We start from the raw sequence: 24,827 nt of genomic DNA, 5'->3' as shown, positions 1-24,827 counted from the left end.
AATTGGCTTAGCCGAGACATCTTGTAGTTTTCTGGCTGTTAAAACATATAGAAGTCCTCTATCTGATAGATGGCTCTCTTTCCTGTCACTGTGAATCCTGACAGCAGTGTTGAAATATAAATGTCAGCTTTGTGAAGCAATAACTGGTAAAATCACTGTAATGCAAGTCGCTTTTTGCTTTCTTTATATATTTAAATGCTCCTGCTCAAACCCTTACATTGGCCTGTAAGAGGCTTTTTATAAAATTTTATATTTTCACTGCTGTCATGTAGAAATGTGGATATCTCTGTGACTCCCTGTGTGTGTTTGTGTCCCCTAGGCAAAAGTAGACAATGAGATCCTTGATTACAGGGATTTAGCAGCCATTCCCAAGGTCAAAGCCATTTATGACATTGAGCGTCCAGATCTAATCAACTATGAGCCACTTTACGCCACCTCACTGGATGAGTCAGAGGAGAGAGAGAGTGTGGGAGAGGTAAAGATAAGTCAAACCGAAGCTCTGTTCCAAGCCCTAGTGACCTCTCTATCTAGACAGCATCATAGGTCACATGCTCCTGATGTGAAGACTGGTTCTGTAGGTAGCAAAATTATGCCACATTCTAGGCAAATTCTACAGTGGCATTGTTTATATGCACTTAAATTTCATTCATCAGATGAAATTATCATATGATATTATAGGATGCCGCAAACTAGGGTTTGAAACAGAGCTCTTGAGTTCAGTATGGTTTTGAACACAGACTAATACATTTTTTCTGCTTGTATAAAAGTGATTTTTTATTCACTTACAGTAGTACTTTGTTTCATGTTCACCTGGCTACACCTTTCTGTTGACAGCTGCAGAGCTCCAGGAGAGAGTGTTCGCCTATGCCAGAAGACAGAGTAAGTTAGTCACATGACCTTTCACCTGTCTTCTGATAGGCTGTTCCACTCAGTCTTTATCATATTATTGGTGCTGTCCTAAATCCCACACTCCATGTGGACTAGCAGTCTTGAAGTAGTCCACTCCAGGAGATTGTATTATGTGCTGTTTCTGATTTTATGATTCAGATGGATGCTCAAGAGTGCAATTTTGTAACCGCTAAGGCCACACAAATTATCTGCAGGGCATCCAGATGTTTTTTTTTTTACTTTTTATAAGTCCTATAATTTTCACTGATTACTCTCATTAGATTTTTTTTTTTAAGTAAAACAATAATGCTTTTGTGGTTCATTATTATAATGTAGTGGTTTTTAATAAATAAATACAAAGATAATCATAAATTCAAGACAACACAACACATAACGCTACAATGATAAATCCTTTTTTTTTTTTTTTTTGAGGCAGTGTACTTTGGGGCAACATACTTAATTTTTTATAATAAAATTAATACATTTGCATGCAACGATGCATTAAATTTGTAAAAAGTGACAGTAGAAATATTTAGAATGTTACAAAAGATTTCTGTTTCAAAGAAATGCTGTTCTTTTGAACTTTGTATTCATCAAAGAATTTGGAAAAAAATATCACAATTTCCACAAAAAAATATTATGCAGCACTGCTTTCAATATGATAATAATGTATTTAATTTCCATGAATATATAAACCAAAATGCATAAATAAATAAATAAAAAAAGCAAAAAAGCAAAATATGATTTGTAATTTCTGAAAGTATAATTTTAGTATAAAGTATAATGGTTCACCGCCATAAATTAATAAATAAAAATAGATAAAACAACAACAACAAAAAAGTTTTTTGTATTTATAATTAATTGTTTTCCCCCTCTTGTTTCAGACCAGGTCACCCACACCAACTGCTGAGGTGAGTCAGATTTAGAGTTTTATTTATTTATTATTATTATTTATTTATTATTATGTGCTGTATTGGAAAAATGCAGTTTAATTTTCATTCCAAATCTTCAATAATTTATTCAAAGATGTATTGTAAGTGGATCATATTTAGATTTTCAGATGAAACAATAGTGTTTTTTTTTACGTGCATGTTTCCGTGTTTACCAGGGTTACTATGAGATGAGAGAACGAATCCTCCATCGCTCGACAAGTCAAGGCTCCATCGGCTCGCCCATTTACAGCCGCCACAATTACACTCCTACCCTGCCACGCTCACCACAGCACTTCCACAGACCCGGTGAGCTATGAGCCCTGTCTGCTGTGTCCATCAGTCTGCTGTGCTTGAAAGACTAATATTAAAATTTCATCAGATCAATTTCTCTTATTTACAGTTATCTAATATGGCTTTGTGCTCGCACAGTGCCAAATTTAGTTTTAAAATAGAGAAATCCGGTCCAAATCTTCTCTAAAAACTCTAAAAAGGGCTGGGTGTTATAGCAAGTATTTGAATTTGAATTTTCGTGATAATTAATTGTGAACATTATTGTTCACTCATATGACATTTTTCATGTATTAAATGGTTTTAGTAAAATATTATTGTAGATAAATGTAACACTGTCTAGTAATAAATAACCAGATCAGTGCATATATATCAAATAGTCAAATAACTTTTCTTCTATTTATTTATAAAAATTAAAAAAAAATAGTTTGTGTGTGTGTGTGTATATATATATATATATATATAAATATTTTTGCATATTTCTCACACTTAATAGATTCAGATCATCAAACAAATTTTAATATTACACAAAGAGAACCCCAGTAAATACAAAATGCAGTTTTGAAATAATGATTTCATTTATTAAGGGAAAAAAAGCTGTCCAAACCTACCTGGCCCTACGTGAAAAAGTAATTGCCCCCTAAATCTAATAACTGGTTGTGCCACCCTTGGCAGCAAAAACTGTAATCAAGCATTTGCGATAACTAGCAATGGAGGAATCGCTGTGGAGGAATTTTGGCCCACTTTTCTTTGCAGAATTGTTTTAATTCAGCCACATTGGAGGGTTTTCTAGCATGAATGGACAGTTTAAGGTCATGCCACAGCATCTCAATTGGATTTAAGTCCGGACATTGACTTGGCCACTTCAAACCTTTAATTTAGTTTTTCTTGAGCCATTCAGAGGGGGACTTGCTGGTGTGTTTGGGATTATTGTCCTGCTGCATAACCCAAGCTTGAGCTTGAGGTCACAAACTGACGGCCGGACACTCTCCTTCAGGATTTTCTGATAAGAGTGCAGAATTCATGGTTCCATCAATTATGGCATGTCGTCCAGGTCCTGAAGCTGCAAAGCAGCCCCAGACCATCACACTACCACCACCATGTTTGACTGTTGGTATGATGTTCTTTTTTATAAAATGCTGTGTTGGTTTTAAACCAGATGTAACGGGACACACACCTTCCAAAAAGTTCAACTTTTGTCTCATCAATCCACAGAATATTTGCCCAAAAGTCTTGGGGATAATCAAGATATTTTTTTGGCAAATGTGAGACAAGCCTTTTGTGTTTTTTTTTTTGGTCAGCAATGGCTTTTGCCTCGGAACTCTCCCATGGATGCCGTTTTTGCCCAGTCTCTTTCTATTTGTTGAATCATGAACACTGACCTTAACTGAGGCAAGTAAGGCCTGCAGTTCTTTTTTGACCTCCTGGATGAGTCGCCATTGCGCTCTTGGTGTAATTTTGGTATGCCGGAAAACTCCTGGGAAGGTTCACCATTGTTACAAGTTTTCTCCATTTGTGGATAATGGCTCTGACCGTGGTTCTCTGGAGTCCCAAAGCCTTAGAAATGGACTGATACATGTCAACTATTTTGTTTCTCGCCTGTTCTTGAATTTCTTTAGATCATGGCATGATGTGTTGATCTTTAAGCATGCTTTACTTTGTCAGACAGGTTCTATGTAAGTGATTTTTTGATTCAACAGGTCTGGCAGTAATCAGGCCTGGGTTTGGCTAGTGAAATTTAACTCAGCTTTCTACAATAATGTGGTTAATCACAGTTCTTCATGATTTAACAGGAGTGGGCAATTCATTTTTCATGTAGGGCCAGGTAGGTCAGCTTTTTTTCCCTTAATAAATGAAATCATCATTTAAAAACTGCATTTTGTATTTACTTGCATTATCTTTGTGTAATATTAAAATTAGTTTGATGATCTGAATCTTTTAAGTGTGACAAATATGCAAAAAAAGAAACCGTTTTATGGCACTGTGTGTGTGTATATATATATATATATATATATTAGTGGTGCCAAAATTAGCGCGTTAACGCAGACGATTAATTTTTTCAGTTTAAGTAACGCAGGGGTGGGGCTAGGCTTGGCCACCCCACTCAAAACTGCTAAAGAATTACGTTTATTCAGATGCAGAATATCTTTACAAGCACATTAAACAGGACAGTTTTCAGACACGCGCTCCAACTTCACCTCAGCGCCAGGCGCGAATCAAACGAGCACAGAAATGTTACCGGAGACGAGGAGCTTCAGTAGAATATCTGTGAACTGCGGTCAGATGAGATGTTGCCAGGCCATATAAACGAATCTTCCTGTCCAGCTGTTATACTGAGCTCGTAGAGTGTGCTCTTCAAGTGCACGCACAAATGTGCCGGCGCGCGCTGTATTAGGCTATATTAAAGTGCTCTATCATACTCAAACCCAAATGAAACTACGAGTATGCGTAGATATGTCGTCAGTTAAGTCATGAAGTTACAAAAGAAGGCCATTAAAGCTGCCTTAAAACTGTGAATGCAAGTGTTTATTATTTATGATGTCACATTCATAGCAGTGTCAGATCCACATCAAGTTCAGCAGTGGCAGTTTAGTAGCAGCCAAAATAACCTGAAAACCAGCTGCTCTGATGACTGTTAATCAAAGAACACAATTAAAAAGAGGAAATCAATCATTTCTTTAGTTTTACTTTATTTTTATTTAATTTAGTATTTGATAACTTTATTAAATTAGGCTATATTTTCTTCCTGTAAGGCACAGGTAGCTATGACTTATTATAATGGGGTTGTGTGAAGATTGTTTTAAGTTCACTTAAATTAGAAGTTATTTTAGTCTCAGCAATGTTAAATTGATTGCTCTCACTTATACTGCATGTTGAATGGCTCAATGGTTAAATATTAGGAAACAAATTAATAGAGACATCAGTTGGTATCAGTGATACTTGCCTTCAGTCATAAAAAAGATGGCAATAAACAAATATTAATAATAGACTTTATGTTGTTTCTACATTAATTCAAAGATTTAATGTGAAATTATTGCAATATAAAAGTATAATTAAAAACGTTAATGTTAGGTGGGATTAATTTCAGAAAAATTATGAATTAGTTGTTGTTTTTTAATCGATTGACAACACTATATATACACAAGATTAATCCCTATAGTATATTTTTGTTTGTGTATTTTTATTTAGTAAAACAGTGTGTAAACATGGCTTAGTTTATATTTTTTTTACTAAATTCTAACTTCTGTCTTTTTGATTTTGGTTACTTTTTTTTTTTTTTTTTAAGATTAATCCCTTTAGTTCGTTTGTGTATATTTGGTAACACTTGAAGGTGTCCTTGTTACACATGTTACATGTACTTAGTATTATTATAACAACAATAAACTATGCATAATTACATGCAAGTAACCCTAAACAAACCCTAACCATATAGTAAATACATGTAGTTAATTAATATTGCTCAGTATTTAAATGTATTTTTACACTGTAACAAGGACACCTTAAGATAAAGTGCAACCATATATTTTTATTTATTAAAAACAATGTGTAAACATGGCTTATATCGATATATATATTTGGCCCAGCCCTAATCTGAATTATTCTCCCTATTGACCTTTGACCGTGTTTGTGATTGGAGGCACTGAGCCGTCCAGTGGTCGGAGTTCCCCAGGGGCCAGCACCCCTCCTCTCCTTCTGACTCCTAAACATTTTCACCTGCCAGGTACTGTTTTGGAGTCTACCAGCGGCCCACTGTGTGTCAATCCCAGCATGCCCCTGTGTCTAAACCCGTTCACCATTCATAGCACTTTCTGTGTCTGGCTATCTCTCTGTCTTAAAGCAACAGTTCACACAGAAATGAAAAGTCTGCACGAGCAAACTGTATTTGGTACAGTTGTCAATTTCTCAGATTTGTTTGTTTATCAGTGTATTTTGTATGTGTTATCCACTTTGTTTCCCTGTAAACCCAATTTCTCTTATTAAGAACTAAAATGAACTAATTTGACTTTTCCTTTCTTTCAGATCAAGAAGTAAACATCTACAGAAAACCCCCTATCTACAAACAGCATGGTACAGTCATTCAGAATCTTTGAATTCAATGCTTTATCTTTAACAATAAAGAGATGATTAGAATTTTGACACATGCCTGTTGATTTATAATGTACAAGGAGTGATTCCCAGCCATTTTTGTCTTATGTACCCATACAGCTCAGTATTAAGTCAACAACACCAAAGCTTATAACTAGAATTATACTGGATATTATTTAGCATTATCATTAATGTTATTTAAATGCTCATTATTATGATTCACATTGTAACTAGATTGCTTCCTCTGTCTTCAGACTCCTGGGTCCAGGCACTATGTTAAGACCTATGGGAGTTAGTCAAGTCTTCATTTTCAGATTCAAATTAGACCAGTCTACCCATTTATGTAACTGAATTTAAAAAATATATAATATACTATATAATTATTACAGCTAGAACATTTGTCAAAATTAAAGTAATTTGCACTCTGTGTATGGTGAAATTGAAATGCCATAGAGGTTCAAGCATGAAGTATCACACAACAGCAAATGCTTTGTCAATGGTGCAAATTTTACTGAGAAGCTACAACTTTTTTTAACAATGCAAAATCAAAACTTTTAAGCACACCCTGAGGTACATGCACCCCTGGTTGGGAATCGCTGTTTTTAAAGGAATAGTTCACTTAGAAATGAAAGCTTACTGAAAATTCACTCAACCTCAGGCCATCCAAGATGTAGATAAGTTTGTTTCTTCATCCACTACAGTGAATGGGTGCCGTCAGAATGAGAGTCTAGACATTTGATAAAAACATCACAAGTAATCCACACCACTACACCAGTCCATCAAATAATGTCTTATGAAGCAAATAACTGTGTTTGTAAGAAACAAATCCATCATTAAGATGTTTTAACTTTAAACTGTCGCTTCTGGCATAATTCATAATAACACTTCCTCCAGTTTCCATAACCTGTTGTCCTCTCACATCAAAATCCACCAGTATATTTGTTTAGAACTTTTTTTGCTTGTAAACAGTGCTTGATCTGTGCATATTTCTCTCCTGATACAGACAAGAAAACTTTTTCACTGGAGAAATCAATATTATGGAAAGAGGACTCGTATTTTAGCTAAGTTAAAAACATCTTAACATTGGATTTATTTTTTGCAAACAAATAGCTTTTCACAAGATGTTAATTGATGGACTGGAGTGGTTTGAATTACTTGAGGATTATTGTGATGTTTCTTTATCAGCTGTTTGGACTCTCATTCTGACGGCACCCATTCACTGCAGAGGATCCACTGGTGAGCAAGTGATGTGCTAAATTTCTTCATATCTGTTCTGATGAAGAAACAAACCAATCTGCATCTTGAATTTTCAACAAATTTTCAATTTGTGTGAACTATTCCTGTAAGTAATGCATTGTGAAGATTGCATCTGATTGAGTTCTTAAGATGCTTGCCTGTATTTACTTATTACTTTTTATTGGTTGTTTAAAATGTTATATACAACCCGAATTCTGGAAATGTTGGGACATTTTTTAAATTTGAATATAATGAAAACTAAAAGACTTTCAAATCACATGACCCATTATTTTATTCACAGTAGAACATAGATAGCATAACAAATGTTTAAACTGAGAAATTTAAAAATTTTATGCACAAAATGAGCTCATTTCATGTGATGCCTGCTACACGTCACAAAATAGTTGGGATGGGGGCATGTTTAGCATCTCCTCTTCTTTCCAAAACAGTTTGAAGATGTCTGGGCATCGAGTTTCTGGAGTTTTGGGGTTTGAAGTTGGTCCCATTCTTGCCTGATATAGGTTTTCAGCTGCTGAAGAGTTCGTGGTCATCTTTGACGTATTTTTAGTTTAATGATGCGCCAAATGTTCTTTATAGGTGAAAGATCTGGACTGCAGGCAGGCCAATTCAGCACGTGGACTCTTCTACTACGAAGCCATGCTGTTGTAATCGCTGCAGTATGTGGTTTTGCATTGTCCTGCTGAAATACACGTCGTCTGGAGGGGAGCATATGTTGCTCTAAAACCTTTATATACCTATCAGCGTTCATAGTGCCTTCCAAAACATGCAAGCTGCCCATACCGTATGCACTTAAGCCTGTGTTATACTTTCCGCGTGCGCGTGTCCGCTAGGGTTCGCTATGGTATGCGTGACATAAAAATCGACGGTCCATGCAGCCTGCCATTTTTTTGTGACCGCACGGACAAGTATGCATGGTCAGTAGACTACAAAAGCATCAACTGCTCATGCGCAGGCTGTGTGAAGAAGCTCGTTGTTACCCGAACCTGTAAAATCCATCGATAAAACAATATAAAGACAGCCAGATGTGCAATAACTCTGGGCAATTGTTTGTTCACATGTTTATTTACTGTTCAAGCCAATCTACTGTGCATATATGGAACACGTCTGCGGAGCGGACCACCAGCGTACACGTTCGGTAGTATAAATACAAGTAGTCCGTGTCCGTGCTGTCCGTGTACGTGTCCGGATTGCACACGCATAAAGTATAACACAGGCATTATGCACCCCCATACCATCAGATATGCTGGCTTTTGAACTGAACGCTGATGACCCGCTGTAAGGTCTCCCTCATCTTTAGTCCGGAGGACATAGCATCCGTGATTTCCAACAAGAATGTCAAATTTGGACTCGTCTGACCATAGAACACTTTTCCACTTTGAAACAATCCATTTTAAATGAGCCTTGGCCCACAGGACACAATGGTTCTTCTGGACCATGTTCACATATGGCTTCCTTTTTGCATGATATAGCTTTAGTTGGCATCTGCAGACAGCACGGCGGATTGTGTTTACCGACAGTGGTTTCTGGAAGTATTCCTGGGCCCATTTAGTAATGTCAATGACCGAATCATGCCGATGAGTGATGCAGTGTCGTCTGAGGGCCTGAAGAACATGGGCATCCAACAAAGGTCTTGTCCCTTACGCACAGAGATTTCTCCAGTTTCTCTGAATCTTTTGATGATGTTATGGACTGTAGATGATGAGATTTGCAAAGCCTTTGCAATTTGACGTTGATGAACGTTGTTTTTAAAGTATTCCACAATCTTTTTACGCACTCTTTCACAGATTGGAGAGCCTCTGCCCATCTTTACTTCTGAGAGACTCTGCCTCTCTAAGACATCCCTTTTATAGCTAATCATATTACAGACCTGATGTCAATAAACTTAATTAGTTGCTAGATGTTCTCCCAGCTGAATCTTTTCAAAATGTCTTGCTTTTTCAGCCCTTTTTTCCCCCGGTGCCAAATTTTGAGACCTGTAGCAGGCATCAAATTTGAAATGAGCTCATTTAGTGGATAAACGTGTAAAATGTCTCCATTTAAACATTTGTTATGTTCTCTATGTTCTATTGTGAATAAAATATTGGCTCATGTGATTTGAAAGTCTTTTAGTTTTCATTTTATTCCAATTTAAAAAACATCTCAACATTTCCGGAATTTGGGTTGTAAATTGATCATTGCAATCATTAAAGCACTCATGTTGAGCAACTAGCTGCTCGGTTTACCGTTAAAGTCAGATAACACAGTTTTATTCAGAATCTGCATGACTTTTAAAACAACTTGATATACAGGCAAGACTGACGATGTATACTGTGCAAATACTGCATGTATTCTTTAATGCTGCTTGGCTCACAACAGCAGAGCATTTCTACAAATTGGTCAATAAAAAGACAGATCTTAACAGTTCATTGGTAACCTAGTTAACAGCCAAGGTTGCTTAAAGTTACCTTACCAAACTAGAAGATTTTTATTGCGAGAAAATCAATGTCAATGTCAAGTATGTCTGAATATTTCACATCATGACTGTGTATGGTTTGTATCTCATTTTACCATATTTCTGTGTTTTGTTTGTTTGTTTTCATTTGGAAACTCTGAGTCCCTCCACCTCATTAATATCTGCTTGTGTGCCATTAAACACCACCTCAATGTAAACATGTAAGTATTGTTTGAAATCTTGAAAACTAGTTTGAAAACTGAGCTCATTTCTATAAATATTAATCAACCGATCAGTCAGTCATCATTAAAGCATCTTATCCTGATGAGTGCCTGATGAGCTTTCATTCATATTCATAATTAACAAAACCTGCAAAAAATTTCAAGATTTTTTAAAGTTAGATATGCATAGCATCTGCTAATGTATTTACAGACCCCATATTTCCAAAACTGGTAATATCGTATTTGCTATTTAAAAAAAAAATAATAATAATTACATTTATTTTAAAATTAGAAATTACACCCTAGTATTATTGTTTGTCAACAAGCATTCAAAAAAGAAAAAAAAATGGGCTAAATCTTAAATTTGTTGACATTTAAAGGGGTCATTATCATACAATTTTGTATTATTATATTTTTTTCCCCAGGGGTCCATTTATAATGTTAGTGTATTATATCTATGTCAAGACATTATAAGTTGACAGATTTCCACTGCCTCTCTAACCCTTAGAATCAATTTGGTTGTTTTTTGTTCTTATTTTTTTGTTGTTTTAATTTATTGTGCTGCTGTTCCTTGTAAATGCCTTCTTCACATGTGAAATGAGATACAGTGCTTTTGCTCTTGCTTATGAGCTGCAGGTTTGCTGTTGAGTTCATATTGTTCTACTACTCCATCCCGAAATAAACTCTGCTGAATCTGCATGTGCAGCTAAATCTATTAAGATTAGCATAAAAATTATGGGATCTTGTTAAAAATAAATAACAATCAAATGCAGAGCTGTTAGCGCTACATACCAGGGATACTATATTTAACTAAACAAAAATTTTTAAATAAAATAAACGTTAACTCAAACTAAATTGTGTGTGTGTGTGTGTTAGCTGTTCCCAAAGCAACATTTTTCATTTAGTTTTACCAGAAATAAAATGTTAAGACAAATTATTTAGACGTATAAAAAAACAAACATGAATACTAAAATGAAAATGCAAAAAAAGAAAAGAAAAAGGAAACACAAAATGTGAAAAATCTCATTCAAATAAAATAAAAATAATAATAAAAAATAACACTGCTACACACAACCAGGAACAGCACAATGTTTGGCCGAATGTGTCTTCAGCCATACTATTGAAAATAATGTAAATATCAGTCTGATGTCAGTAAATTTAGAACAAAATTTCAGCTTAGTTTCAGTTGTCTTTTTCATTATGAAGGACATTTTTCTTCTGACTGTTACTGTGTGATTTCGTAGTACAGTAAACTCTTTTACCTCAAAGAGAAATTGGATTCTTCATGATAATTAAATGTTGCTATATTTACCCATAGATTATTTCAGCAGGTCGGATCCCACTGTCTGCGTATTAACACTTGCAGTGTGTTCTACCGCCAGTGATGGTTTGTCATATTGCTGCATGGCTTATTTTGGCTGAGTGATGAGCTATGGTTTATAATATAGCTATGCATGTTTAGCATGCAAGCAGACAGCCATTAGCCTCCAGTAGTAAATATTGCATTTCCATTGTGATTGTGGGTTATCAAAGGCCGTAAACCCATGACCATATGCCACATATGGCTTGTAGCAGGCTTTTTCTGCTATCTGTTGGTTAGATGTTGGTCTAGCCACACTGATGGTCCACAGCCTCCCCTCGGTTTATTGATCTAGATTCAGCTGCCTTTGCAGCCCAGAGCAAGTCTGCTGATGACATCATCAAATCGGCCAAATTCCCCTCAGCGTACGCCCCTGGTCCAGACTACCCAGTAAAGATAGAGACAGACTGCTGGTCCTTTCCGATCTCCCATGCTGCCCTAGGTACTGTGGTCACCCATGATACATCTGTTCCCACAGTCTCATTGCTTCTGTCTTGTTCAAGTTTACCCAAAATCAAAAATTCCCCATTATTTACTCACCCCCATGTTTTTTAGGCTCTGTATTTTTATTGTTTCACAAAAAATAAATAAAAAATGGGCGAGTAAATTTTTAATTTTTCTGTGAACTATTACCTTGATCTGAGGATTTAAAGCAGTTGTATTAACAGATTTTTGTTGATAAAGTAAAATGCTAGTGTTAATTAAGCTGCTTCTGCTCTGAAACAAAAAATGTGGTCTAGAAACATTTTCAGAAATTGCTAGTCATTTTTACAATTAATTACAAAGAATATATGTATATATATGAATATATATTTTTGTACAGTGTTCGTGATTTAGGTATTAATAGTTTAATATTCAATATCAAATTTAATTCTTACATACAGTAGTTTTTCTCACAGCTAAAGAAGCTAAGAAATCCCTTAGTGAAACTTGGGTTGCAAGAAAAATCCTAAGGGTCAACTTAAAGCAACCTTAAGGCTGTCATTGAGTATCCCCCTTAATTATCTAAGTGTTCCCTTGAGCGTTGCTACAAAGTCCTTAGTGACTATTTCATCTGGATGAATTTAAGAGCTCCCTTAAGTCATCTTATTCTCAGTATCTTTAAGATTTTTAAGCTCAAATGTAAGGCTTGAGACATTTTTTAAGTATTAAAAATATTTAAATATTTAAAGTATTTAAATATCATATAGCCTAAGCATAACAGGGCAATGACTATGGTAACATATTAAACTGTAAAATGCATGACTTACAGGTTTTCACAACACAATTTTTTTTATATAATTTAAGAAAATGGTTGAGTTGTATCAATTATTATATTAATTTAAACAATTATTATTAATCAATTATTAGCCTATACATTAATTAAATAACAATATACATGTAATGTGTGTCTTAATTGTTTCGAATTTTATATGCATCATCTTCTTGTCGATCCACCTGTTCACATTTACAACTCTGCGTGTTTGCAGCATCAAAACATGGGTTCATTTTCATATTTATTCAAATGTCCATCATTGGTCAGCAGGAGGCGCTTTCACTTTAGAAAACTAACATTCCCATAACATTTGCAAAACTGTAAAATGGAATGTTCCTTTATCATTCAAATTACCAAGAACAACGTTTTAAAAACTGGATTCAGATACCATATAGTTTTCATAACTTAATGAGAAAGCTACTGTTGCAAAATGTTCTTAGAACATATTTTGTTAGCTGGGTGAATACCGAGATTGACTTCAAACATTTGTTTCTTTCTGTCTTTCTGTCCATGTGCTACTGCGTAATCATGATGGAGCTAATACATGTGATTATTTCATTTCTATTCTGTAAACTGTAGCTCTGTAAGTAGGTTTATCGGGAGGTAGAAAATCATAGCCTGGCTTTCTACTCAGTCTTTTGCATTAGCTCTCCTCCTCCATCCTTGATTCATGCGTTTGCGTGTGTGAACGTGTCCTATTAATGTGTTGTTGTGCTGCTCAGGAACAGACGGGAGGAGAAGATCAAGAGAGGAGGATGAGGAGGAGCTCCAGAAACGCAAACAGATCCAGGAGGAAAATATGAACAAGGTCAGGAGATGTCTGTTACTAACAGAATGATGCAACCTGCTTAACAATGCAACACAATAGCTAAAATGATTCCTGTTTCTGATTCCAGATCCAATCTGGTTTGGGGAAAATGATTCTTAAAGAGGAGATGGAGAAAGAGATGATCCGAGAGCGTCATGCACGGAGCCTGTCAGCACAGCTCTACGAACATGGAAGCAGTAATGCTCCTCAGTACAATAGATTGTATATTAGACGTTCATGTTCTAGATCTTGACTTTCTTCAAGATTAAGAAACAGGGTTGTGAACCATTCAGAATATACAGGTGCTGGTCATAAAATTAGAATATCATGAAAAAGTTGATTTCAGTAATACTATTCAAAAAGTGAAACTTGTATATTAGATTCATTCATTACACACAGACTGATATATTTCAAATGTTTATTTCCTTTCATTTTGATGATTATAACTGACAACTAATGAAAGTCCCAAATTCAGTATCTCAGAAAATTAGAATATCAATTAAGACCAATGCAAAAAAAAAAAATTTTTAGAAATGTTGGCCGACTGAAAAGTATGAGCATGAAAAATATGAGCATGTACAGCACTCAATATTTAGTTGGGGCTCCTTTGGCCTGGATTACTGCAGCAATGCGGCGTGGCATGGAGTCGATCAGTCTGTGGCACTGCTCAGGTGTTATGAGAGCCCATGTTGCTCTGATAGTGGCCTTCAGCTCTTCTGAATTGTTGGGTCTGGCGTATTGCATCTTCCTCTTCACAATACCCCATAGGTTTTCTATGGGGTTAAGGTCAGGCGAGTTTGCTGGCCAATCAAGAACAGGGATACCATGGTCCTTAAACCAGGTACTGGTAGCTTTGGCAGAGTGTGCAGGTGCCAAGTCCTGTTGGAAAATGAAATCTGCATCTCCATAAAGTTGGTCAGCAGCAGGAAGCATGAAGTGCTCTAAAACTTCCTGGTAGACGGCTGCGTGGACCTTGGACCTCAGAAAACACAATGGACCAACACCAGCAGATGACATGGCACCCCAAACCATCAATGACTGTGGAAACTTTACACTGGACCTCAAGCAACGTGGATTATGTGCCTCTCCTCTCTTCCTCCAGACTCTGGGACCTTGATTTCCAAAGGAAATGCCAAATTTACTTTCATCAGAGAACATAACTTTGGACCACTCAGCAGCAGTCCAGTCAAGACGCTTCTGACGTTGCCTCTTGTTCAAGAGTGGCTTGACACAAGGAATGCGACAGCTGAAACCCATGTCTTGCATACGTCTGTGCGTGGTGGTTCTTGAAGCACTGACTCCAGCTGCAGTCCACTCTTTGTGAATCTCCCCCACATTTTTGAATGGGTTTTGTTTCACAATCCTCTCCAGGGTGCGGTTATCCCTATTGCTTGTACACTTTTTTCTACCACATCTTGTCCTTCCCTTCGCCTCTCTATTAATGTGCTTGGACACAGAGCTCTGTGAACAGCCAGCCTCTTTAGCAATGACCTTTTGTGTCTTGCCCTCCTTGTGCAAGGTGTCAATGGTCGTCTTTAGGACAACTGTCAAGTCAGCAGTCTTCCCCATGATTGTGTAACCTACAGAACTAGACTGAGAGACCATTTAAAGGCTTTTGCAGGTGTTTTGAGTTAATTAGCTGATTAGAGTGTGGCACCAGGTGTCTTCAATATTGAACATTTTTACAATATTCTAATTTCTGGAATACTGAATTTGGGACTTTCATTAGTTGTCAGTTATAATCATCAAAATTAAAGGAAATAAACATTTGAAATATATCAGTCTGTGTGTAATGAATGAATCTAATATAGAAGTTTCACTTTTTGAATGGTATTACTGAAATAAATCAACTTTTTCATGATATTCTAATTTTATGACCAGCACCTGTACTGTAATTAAGAATTTACAATTCCAGCTGAATTCCTGAATTTCAATTGAGGTAGCAAATAGGATGCACAATTGTAATTTGAATTTAAAGGGGTAGTTCACCCCAAATATGAAACATTTGTTATCATTTACTCATCCTCATGTTGTTCCAAACCTGTATGCATTTTGTTCTTCTGTGGAACACAAAAAAATATATTTTGAAGAATGTTGGTAACCAAATGGTTTGAGGTCCCATTGACATCCATAGGATGGCCATACAATACAGTGGAAGTCAATGGCTCTAAAGTGTTTTATAAATTAATTCTTCTTTTGTGTAATACATGAGGGGGAGTAAATAATGACAGAATTTGATTAAATACATATTAAACATTTATATTTTATTTCAAATATATATATATCACTGTTTCTTGAGATAAGGGACAAAAGTACTTTTGAAAAGTGACAAACAAAAAATCCATACTACATTAATTTGAATTGGATATCTTCATAAACACGGGTCTCATCTATCATACCATGAAAAGGAACAGGTTTTTTATTTAACCACTTTTTAAAAAAATGTACATTTACTCACTTAGTAACTTGACATTTGTCAACTCCGTCTGACTCACAAAAATGTTTTTTTTGTGTGTTTGATCAATTCAACAACACTGTAAAGTCTTTAAGTGTGTAGAAATGGTGTGCCTTAGCAAGGTTAAGTGATAAATTGCATTGTATACACTTTTAATATTATTTAATATTGTTTTGGAATTAGCCATTTTAAATTACCGTCATTTAGTTTACAATTTTTGTAATTTTTAATATATACAATCAATGGTTTTGTGCACACAAGACACTGATAAATGTAGATAAGTTGGTGTTTAAATGCATGAATACACTTAATTGAACAAATGAAACCTACATTTTTTTATAAAAATGAAAAACCTCCATCTTACGGTGTTGACGCATAACTAACGGTGTTGACACACAATTGACGGAGTTGACAAACTAATCGAGAATTAAACTGAATAAAGATATTTACCTAGTTTTAACATGGAAAAGGGAGAGAGTATCAAGGGAAAGGGTATCAAACTTCAAACAAAGAGTACATGGTGACAGGATCTTTAAGGCACACATGAAAATCACATCGGGCGGTCTATGTCCAGCATGGTAGTATTGGAACGTCATCTGTGGCTCACGCTGACAGAGATGGAGGCGGATAAGGTCCCCTTCCTCGATGCTCCAGTTTCAGCCAACAGCCTGTTTGGGCCGGATAGACTCGGTGCAGATGACAGCAACTGTCTCAGCGGAACGAGCCATGACTATTCAGCGCCATGCGGTCTCCTTCAAGGAAGGGACCGTCCACTCGCTCAAGGCTTTCCAGAGAATGCTGGGCCTTATGGCAGCGGCTTCGCCAGTGCTTCGTTTGGGTCTGCTTCACATGCGTCCCATACAATTCTGGCTGAAGCAGAGGGTTCCATTTGCAGCTTGGCATCACGGTCACAATCGCATAACGGTGACTCGGGCCTGTGTATCAGCCCTGAGCTGTTGGAGGGACCCTTTCTGGCTGAAGCGAGGTGTGATCTTGGACACGGCGCACAGAAGGAAAGTTGTCACGACAGATGCTTCCAACAAGGGTTGGGGAGCGCTGTGCGAGGGCAAACCGGCCTTCGGTCTTTGGTCCGAGGAGGGTCTGCACATCAACTACCTAGAAATGCTAGCAGTGTGCCGTGCCTGTCAATTCTTCCTGCGGGACATAAGGGGACACCACGTCCTAGTACGATCAGTTATCTCTTTATGAGGAGCACGGATGCCCAGTCTTCCGCTCTACGCGTTCCCTCCAATCGCTCTGCTACCTCAGGTACTCAGACAAGTCAGGGAACAACGGCACAGGCTTCTCCTAATAGCCCCCTTCTGGAGGAACTAGCCGTGGGTGTCAGAACTTTTCCAGCTGCTGGAAGCAGCCCCGTGGCCCATTCCCTTGAGACGGGACCTCCTCTCTCAAGCGAACAGCACACTGTGGCATTCATGGCCCGAGTTATGGGCCCTGCATGTGTGGCCGCTCAACGGGAGCCTTTTGTCCTCCCAGAGCGTGTCTTAAGCACTATGGCAGAAGCTAGAGCCCCGTCTACTAGATGCCTCTATGCTCTGAAATGGTCTATTTTCTCGGCTTGGTGTCAAGACCGTGATTTGGATCCGGTCACCTCTGAGGTTCCAGTGGTTCTCTCGTTTCTGCAGGGGCTGCTGGACAAACAGCGTTCCCCATCCACCGTCAAAGTTTACGCTTTTTTTACGTTTTTCATGCCCCTATTGCTGATTGAACCCTCCTCGCCCTTGTACAGTTCCACTTTGGGACTTACCAACCGTGCTGAGGGCCTTGAGAGCCCCCCCGTTTGAACCACTGCAATCTGCGAGCCTGAGATCGCTCTCGTTTAAAACCGCCCTGCTGTTGGCACTGGCATCGGTTAAGCGGGTAGGAGACTTACAGGCCCTTTCTGTCAACCCTGCTTGCCTGGAATTCGGGCCTAACGACTCCAAGGTCGTCCTGAAACCAAGGTTGGGTTATGTACCAAAGGTGCTCTCCACTCCGTTCAGAGCCCAGGTCATAGCGCTTTCCGCGCTTCCCCCCCTCGACGGACAACCAGGAATTGTTCCTGCTCTGCCCCGTCAGGGCCCTAAGGGTATACATTGAGCGTTCTGCCTCGTTCAGGAGATCAGAACAGCTTTTTGTCAGCTTCGGTAACCGCGCTAAAGGTCACCCTGTTACGAAGCAAAGTATCTCCAGATGGATAGTGGATGCTGTAACCCTAGCATACTCCTCCATGGGCTTGCAGTGCCCCATTGGAGTCAGAGCCCATTCCACCAGAGGCATCGCCTCTTTCTGGGCATGGTCCAGCGGGGTGTCCATTTCATAAATTTGTGAGGCAGCCGGCTGGTCCTCGCCGTCCATATTTATGAGGTTTTACAACCTGGACGTCCCCCGCCTTGCAGGCCAGGGTCCTTTCTGCTTAAAATTTGCCGTTCTGGCTAGATAAGCTATCTCTGGGATTCCTTGACCATTTCTGCTCAAGGCCCTCCTTCTCTTGGAAGGTCCATATTATGAGCACTAAGTGTCTACTTCGGGACGACACATAGGCCATGGTTGACCCGGTGGCTCAGCCTGTGCTTGGTGTAATTTTAACTCCCCTGGGCCCTCCCATGGGAGTCATGTTTGAGTCGTTCCCCATCATAGCATAGCGGGATTGTATTGGTTCCCATACAGCATCTTACGACGCAGTACGAGTGAAATATCGACAGGAAACGTACTCGTTTACTAATGTAACCTTGGTTCCTTGAGATATGGGAACGAGTACTGCGTTCCTGGCCGTGCTATGAGCTGCACGCCTCAGTCGCTTCTTTCGAAGAAATCTGAGTTGCGGCAGCGAAGCGGCCGCTAATATAGCCAGAAGCCCCCCCATTTTGGCGGGCTTTGGCGGGCTGCATAGCCATAGGCTTGCTCATCACCGCCACCGTACCACTGGTTCATTTTTTATCGCACTGCACGAACCAATGGACGTGTAGTTTCACTGCGTGATTGAAAAGGCTTCAGTGAAGAGGAAAAAAGGAGTTTTTCTGTGACTGGTCCAGAGGACTTTCTGGTGGGGTGTCTATTTAATTTAGCCGTCTATTCTGCATAGCTCTGGACCTTTTCTTTGCTTTCCTCCAGTACTTTCTGCGGTGCCTCTTTGCTCTTGGTCCTAATTCTCCAATTTGTTTTACTGTTTTGTTTTGGACCCTGTTTTCTGGGTCACTGTTAATTCTTTCTCTCATTTTTCTCTGGTACTCTCTGTTTCTTTTTCTTTGCTCCTCCACTGACAGTTTTGGTCTAGCCATGTCTGCCTATAGTACAGATAAAATATATTAAGATATTTTTAAATATCTTAATATATTTTAAATATATTAAGATATTTTAAGTCAATCAACATGTATACTTAGATCATATTATCATGCTATGTAGTTGTTATACATTACTTAATGAGTATTTTGGAGCACTTGTCCACTCCGTCAGCTTACATGTCAACACCGTCAGACAAAATATCTGACGGAGTTGACGTCTGACGGAGTTGACAAAACAACATGTTTTTTCAACTTAATCATGTCTAATAGATGGTAGCCATTTTGATTTTCCTCAGTTGCCAGCTGCCACTAAACTAAACCAAAATACCAACTTTTATTTCAAAATTCTTGATTAAAATCATCCCTACTTTGAAGACAGTGTTGACACATAAAAGCTGTGACCACAGGGATTTCAACTTGTTTGCTGAATATTTAAAAAAATTTAAAACATACGAGACCATGTGTTGGACTGCTGCATCCATCAACAGAAAGAAGTCAAAGGGGGTCCTCAGGGTTAAAGCTGACCAAAATATGCCTGATTTATTTCAAATTTGAAAAATATCTGACGGAGTTGACATGAATTGATGACAGATTTTGAAAGGCTGTTGTTAATGTATAAAATAATGCAATGTTCACTTTAAGTAATTTGTGATATTTTATTAAGCCATCCAATTAATCTCATATTCATATTTGTGCATTTTGGGCATTTTAAAACCCTTTTTTTTTGCAGTTTGATACTGTGACCTCTACAGAGGACGAGTTCATTTGCATGGGCTTTCATAATACAGTGCCGGTATTTTTTAAAATTACTATGAAATAATATAAATATATACAAAACTAAGGGTCTAAACATACACAAGTCTTTCATATCCAACTTTTAAAGCCTTTTTAAATGAAACAATTTATTGTTTTTTAAGGCAGATTGTAACATTTTGATGGGGGACATGTTTTGTCCCTTATTTCAAGAATCAGTGATATATATATATATATAATTTCTCAAATATATGAAATTATATTTCTAATAAATTGTAAAAGTACATTAAAAATGAATAATGGTAACATTTTTACACTTACACATATATGTGCATCATTTAACCCATTTTTTTCATAGTGAATGTGTACAATGTTATTAAAATTGCAGATCGAAATTCACCCTCTAAAACAGGCTCACTGCCTGGATATGGGCGTAATGGACTGCATCGGGTAAGATGCCTTTATTATTGTCACTCAGTATTTCATATTACATATAATCTAATCTAATATAATTATAATAAAATAAATGTTATTGAACCCATTTTGTCTGTTGTATATTTTGCTTCAGCCTCAGTCGACTGATTTCACTCAGTATAACAGTTATGGAGATGTGTGTGGTGGGATGAGAGGTTAGTTTATCTATGTTGAATTTAATTTCATTTTAATTACATACAATCATTTGTAATGAGAGCAAAAGTAATCAGCATATATATTGTGGGAGTAGTATAATGCATATAGATGATAAAGCATCATGTAGTGCAAAAATTGAGACAACATAATGTATGAATATAAAAATAAAAATCTTTTTTATTTTCTTTTTAACAGAGTTTCAGGTATGTAGATATGATTACCTGTTTAAATCACTCAATGTGTGTTTCCATCTATCCTTATTGCATCCTTATTGTAACTAATATGTAATGTTCTTTAAAATACATCTTCATACTTATTCATTGTACATGATGTGAAATCAGATTGAAAGATCCAGTTGACATCTCTTTAAAGTACTGGCTTCATGTTCTCTCTTTATTAATGATTTGTTTCTAGCCCATGCATGATGGCCACCGTACAGCCACCAGAATGGACAGAGGAGTGTCTATGCCTAATATGCTGGAACCGAAAGCAAGTGTAACATATTAAACTAGCATAACATTATCTGATGTTGAATGTGAGTTCAATAATTAGGCTGTTCAGCATTCAGCGAATTACTGGGATGTAATGTAACTATGCAGCCTGATTTATTAGACCCTACATTACAAACATTAAAAAGAGTTTGTGGAGAGTTTGCATGTTTGTACTAATTGATATGTGTCGTTTTAAGGTATATCCATATGAAATGCTTATGGTAACAAGCCGCAGTCGCTCCAAACTGCCCAGAGATGTGGACAGAACCAGATTAGAGGTAATTTCTCACAGTGCAACAAAACACTGTATTATGATGTAACCAAAAGGCCCACCCAGAAAAATATTTAGGCCTAAAGATATTAAAGTTTAAATTGCATATTCAATTTCAACCCATTTGGATTACACAGTTTTAACACAGTATTAGAAAACTAATAAACATAATGCATAAATGAAATCGATATGAAAGGGGTAAGATTTCTGGAATAGTACTTAATCCAATAATTAAACAAATATTTAAAGGTGACATATCATGACTTTTCCAGGTTTTAAGTGCTATAATCAGGTCCCCAGTGTATCTACCAACCAAGGAAATGTAAAAAAGATTAACCCAGTATCTTTTGAAACCCGTCATTTTGATTTTTCAAGCGACAACGGTGTACCAGTTCTAATGCCATGGTGAAACTTTGAGCAAAACATGACAACTGTTCTGCTTTTGGCTGCACAGAACACTATTTAGTCCCAGCCTCAGAGGAGACAAGTGAGCAGTGGATTTATTGATTTATTTACTGTATACTGCTGCCACACAGATCTAAAATAATCATGCGATTTATTTACCTTCACCGACATAACTGACTGTTTTTGTAACTTGTGTGTGTTTTAACGTTAACTTGTGTGTGAATGAGAACTTAGTTTACTCACATGCTGTGACAGCCGTTTTGTGTCCATGTGCTTCAGATGTGTGCACTCATAAAACCGTGTATCAGAAGTTTAAACAAATATGGTTTAAAACACATGATTTCAGCGTAATAAACATAATCAGAACCAAAACAGATGTTTTTAGCAGGTACGAGCTGAAATGGCACAGCTCTATTCTGGAAAGGGGGCGGGAGCAGCAGCTCATTTGGATTTAAAGACAATCAGTGTTTCTGCTTCCACTCAAAATGTGCATTTTCAAAATGATATAGTAAATGATCTCTGGGGTATTTTGAGCTGAAACTTCACAGACACATTCTGGGGACACCAGAGACTTATATTACATATAGTAAAAAGGGGCATAATATGTTACCTTTAAGATTTAACCAGAATTTAACTATGTCCATGCACTTTAATTAAATTTAAACATATTTATGCTAATTCTAAGCAATTTCAATAATTGCATTTTGGGAATATGATTTTTTTTTTATCTAAATAAAGTCAAATAGATGCAAACAGTTAATAAACTATGCCCATTTTTTTTTTTAGTGTTTCGTTTATGAATTTTATATGGAAACCTGTTTCTACCACATGATTTAAAAAATAACAATAGTAATCAAATTAAAAAGTCAATTTAAATAATACAATGAAAAACGTTTACATTCACAATTCTGACTTTAAAAAAAAAACTGAATTGCGAGATGTAAATTCTATAAACTCACAATTTTGAGTGGAAAAATCTGAATTGTGTAATAAAGTTGCAATGAAAAATACGAGAGTTCTGAAAAAAAGTCAGAATTGGGAGATGTAACAAAAAGTCAGAATTCTGAATTGCGAGAAAAGAAGTCAGAATTATGGCCATCGCGATAACTGCAATATTGTAATATCACAATACTGAGTATGACAAGCAACTGTTTCAACCGCGATGTTCACCTTTTTTTATAAGGCTATTCCCTTCTCATTTTACCCTTACTGAATTTGTATTGAACAGTTAATAAGTTAATAATCATAACAAGACTGATTACATTTGTTCATTTACATTTTCTTTTTCACCTGCATTTCTAGCGCCATCTGGCTCCGGAGATGTTCGTTGAAATCTTTGGAATGGAAATTCAGGAATTTAACAGGTTACCTCTGTGGAAACGCAATGAACTGAAGAAGAAAGCCAGACTCTTCTAACCATGATCTACAACATCTGCACACACTCACATGATGTATCATCCAGCTGTTTACTCCTCTTCTGTTATTTCTTGCTAAAATTATAGCCAGAAGGAAGTCCATGCTGCAATATGATGTCAGTTTGTAAAGAACAGAAGGTCTTAACATTTCAGCTGTATCTCCAAAATTCTCAAATCTCTACATATATATATTTTTTTGATCTCTGTCGCTTTAATTTCCTCTCTTCCAGAAATGAGTCTTCCTCTTTTTGTTCTTTGTTCTTCTTGTATATCTTTGTAAATCATGTTCATGCAGGTCTGATTATCCAAACCTTTGTAAATTTGCCGTTATAATCCTTTAAATTCACTGTTCCAGTAAAGACTCCTCCGTTTGCGTCACTTTTGGTTCAGGGAGGGATTGTAGATGCTACACTGTTTGGGTGTGAGTGTCTTTGTACCTGTTCATGTAATGCATTTAAAGAGACTTAATCCATACTAGCACATATCCATGTATTCACCCTTTGCTACTGTAGGCTACCTTACTATTGAATCAATGCCGATGTCCCTAGTATATTTAAATAATAGGCAATAGGTACCTGCTAAATAGGTAAGGTAAAAATGAACTGCATTTGTTTTGTTTTTTTAGAGAGTGGATACTCACACTGCCAATTTATTGTATTTCTGAGTAAAGGAAAATGTCTCTGTGCAACTCTCAGTAAAAACCAAAGGCATTACAAGAGAACAGGCTCTATGAGAGCTGTATTCTACAGCTGTTTTTTATTTCATCCTCATTTAATCAGATGTATTATTGGGTCGTATTTCTTCATGCACACTAGAGTGCATTGGACTTGCTATGAAGCTCATACAGTGAATTATTAGCTGGACCAAATCAATGAATTCTACAGTGGCCGAGAGAGCTCAACACGCTGCAAATAGAAAAACCCCTGCAAATTAGGAAAACAACTCCGTCAATTTGACAGCACACGAGCTGCAAATGCACATAACACAACCAAATAAAGAAACGCACTGCAAATAGAAAAAAACACCTGCAAATGAAGAAAACAACTTCATCAATTTGACAACAAACACACTGCAAATACTCACAACATAACCAAACAAAGAAACGCACTGCAAATACTCACAACACAAGCAAAAAAAAACCCGCACTGCAAATACAATTCTTTATTTGGTTGAGTTGTGAGCATTTGCAGTACGTTTCTTTATTTGTTTGTGTTGTGAGCATATTGAGGGGTGAGAACCAGGTAAGTGACATTTTTGGTTAAATGGAGATATATACATCAAATGAAAGCTCTTAATGAGCTCTTTCTACTGGCAAAAGTATTGTCATCCATGAGTGTACAAATTTGTATTATAAACAATTGAAATCAGTACACAAAGTCATATCAAACTATGGTAAAATTTTAGTTTTGGCTCTCCTGTAAAGTTGGTGAAGTGTCACTTACCCTCCTGGTTCTCGCCCCTCGATATGCACCACCTGCTGTCAAATTGATGAAGATGTTTTCTTGATTTGCTGGTGCTTTTTCTATTTGCATGTGTTTTCTGAAGTTGCAGCGTGTTGAGCTCTCTCGGCCACTGTAGAATTCAGATGAAAATATTC

At 37.0% G+C, this 24,827-nt stretch overlaps 1 protein-coding gene across 6 annotated transcripts in view; it reads left to right on the top strand.

Moving 5' to 3' along the window:
- The window catches only part of LOC306882375 (actin-binding LIM protein 1-like), a 53,105-nt gene extending 29,131 nt beyond the window's left edge, over positions 1 to 23,974 (top strand). Inside the window, exons 10-24 of one of the 6 annotated variants that reach the window (XM_079436952.1) lie at positions 320 to 475; positions 835 to 879; positions 1,773 to 1,799; positions 1,997 to 2,126; positions 5,746 to 5,829; positions 6,129 to 6,176; positions 11,759 to 11,905; positions 13,441 to 13,526; positions 13,615 to 13,723; positions 20,407 to 20,468; positions 20,587 to 20,647; positions 20,844 to 20,851; positions 21,063 to 21,137; positions 21,337 to 21,417; positions 23,118 to 23,956. In XM_079436952.1, the coding sequence (XP_079293078.1) occupies positions 320 to 475; positions 835 to 879; positions 1,773 to 1,799; positions 1,997 to 2,126; positions 5,746 to 5,829; positions 6,129 to 6,176; positions 11,759 to 11,905; positions 13,441 to 13,526; positions 13,615 to 13,723; positions 20,407 to 20,468; positions 20,587 to 20,647; positions 20,844 to 20,851; positions 21,063 to 21,137; positions 21,337 to 21,417; positions 23,118 to 23,231 (1,233 nt within the window). In that variant the 3' untranslated portion in view covers positions 23,232 to 23,956. The other 5 variants (XR_013785238.1, XR_013785240.1, XR_013785237.1 and 2 more) reach the window with 5 other exon arrangements.
- Positions 23,975 to 24,827: the final 853 nt, after the last annotated feature.

This window comes from Barbus barbus, assembly GCF_936440315.1.
Source record: "Barbus barbus genome assembly, chromosome: 16".
Classification (NCBI taxonomy): Eukaryota; Metazoa; Chordata; class Actinopteri; order Cypriniformes; family Cyprinidae; genus Barbus; species Barbus barbus.
Note: the sequence above shows the minus strand (reverse complement) of the source record. Positions and strands in the feature narration are given on the sequence as shown.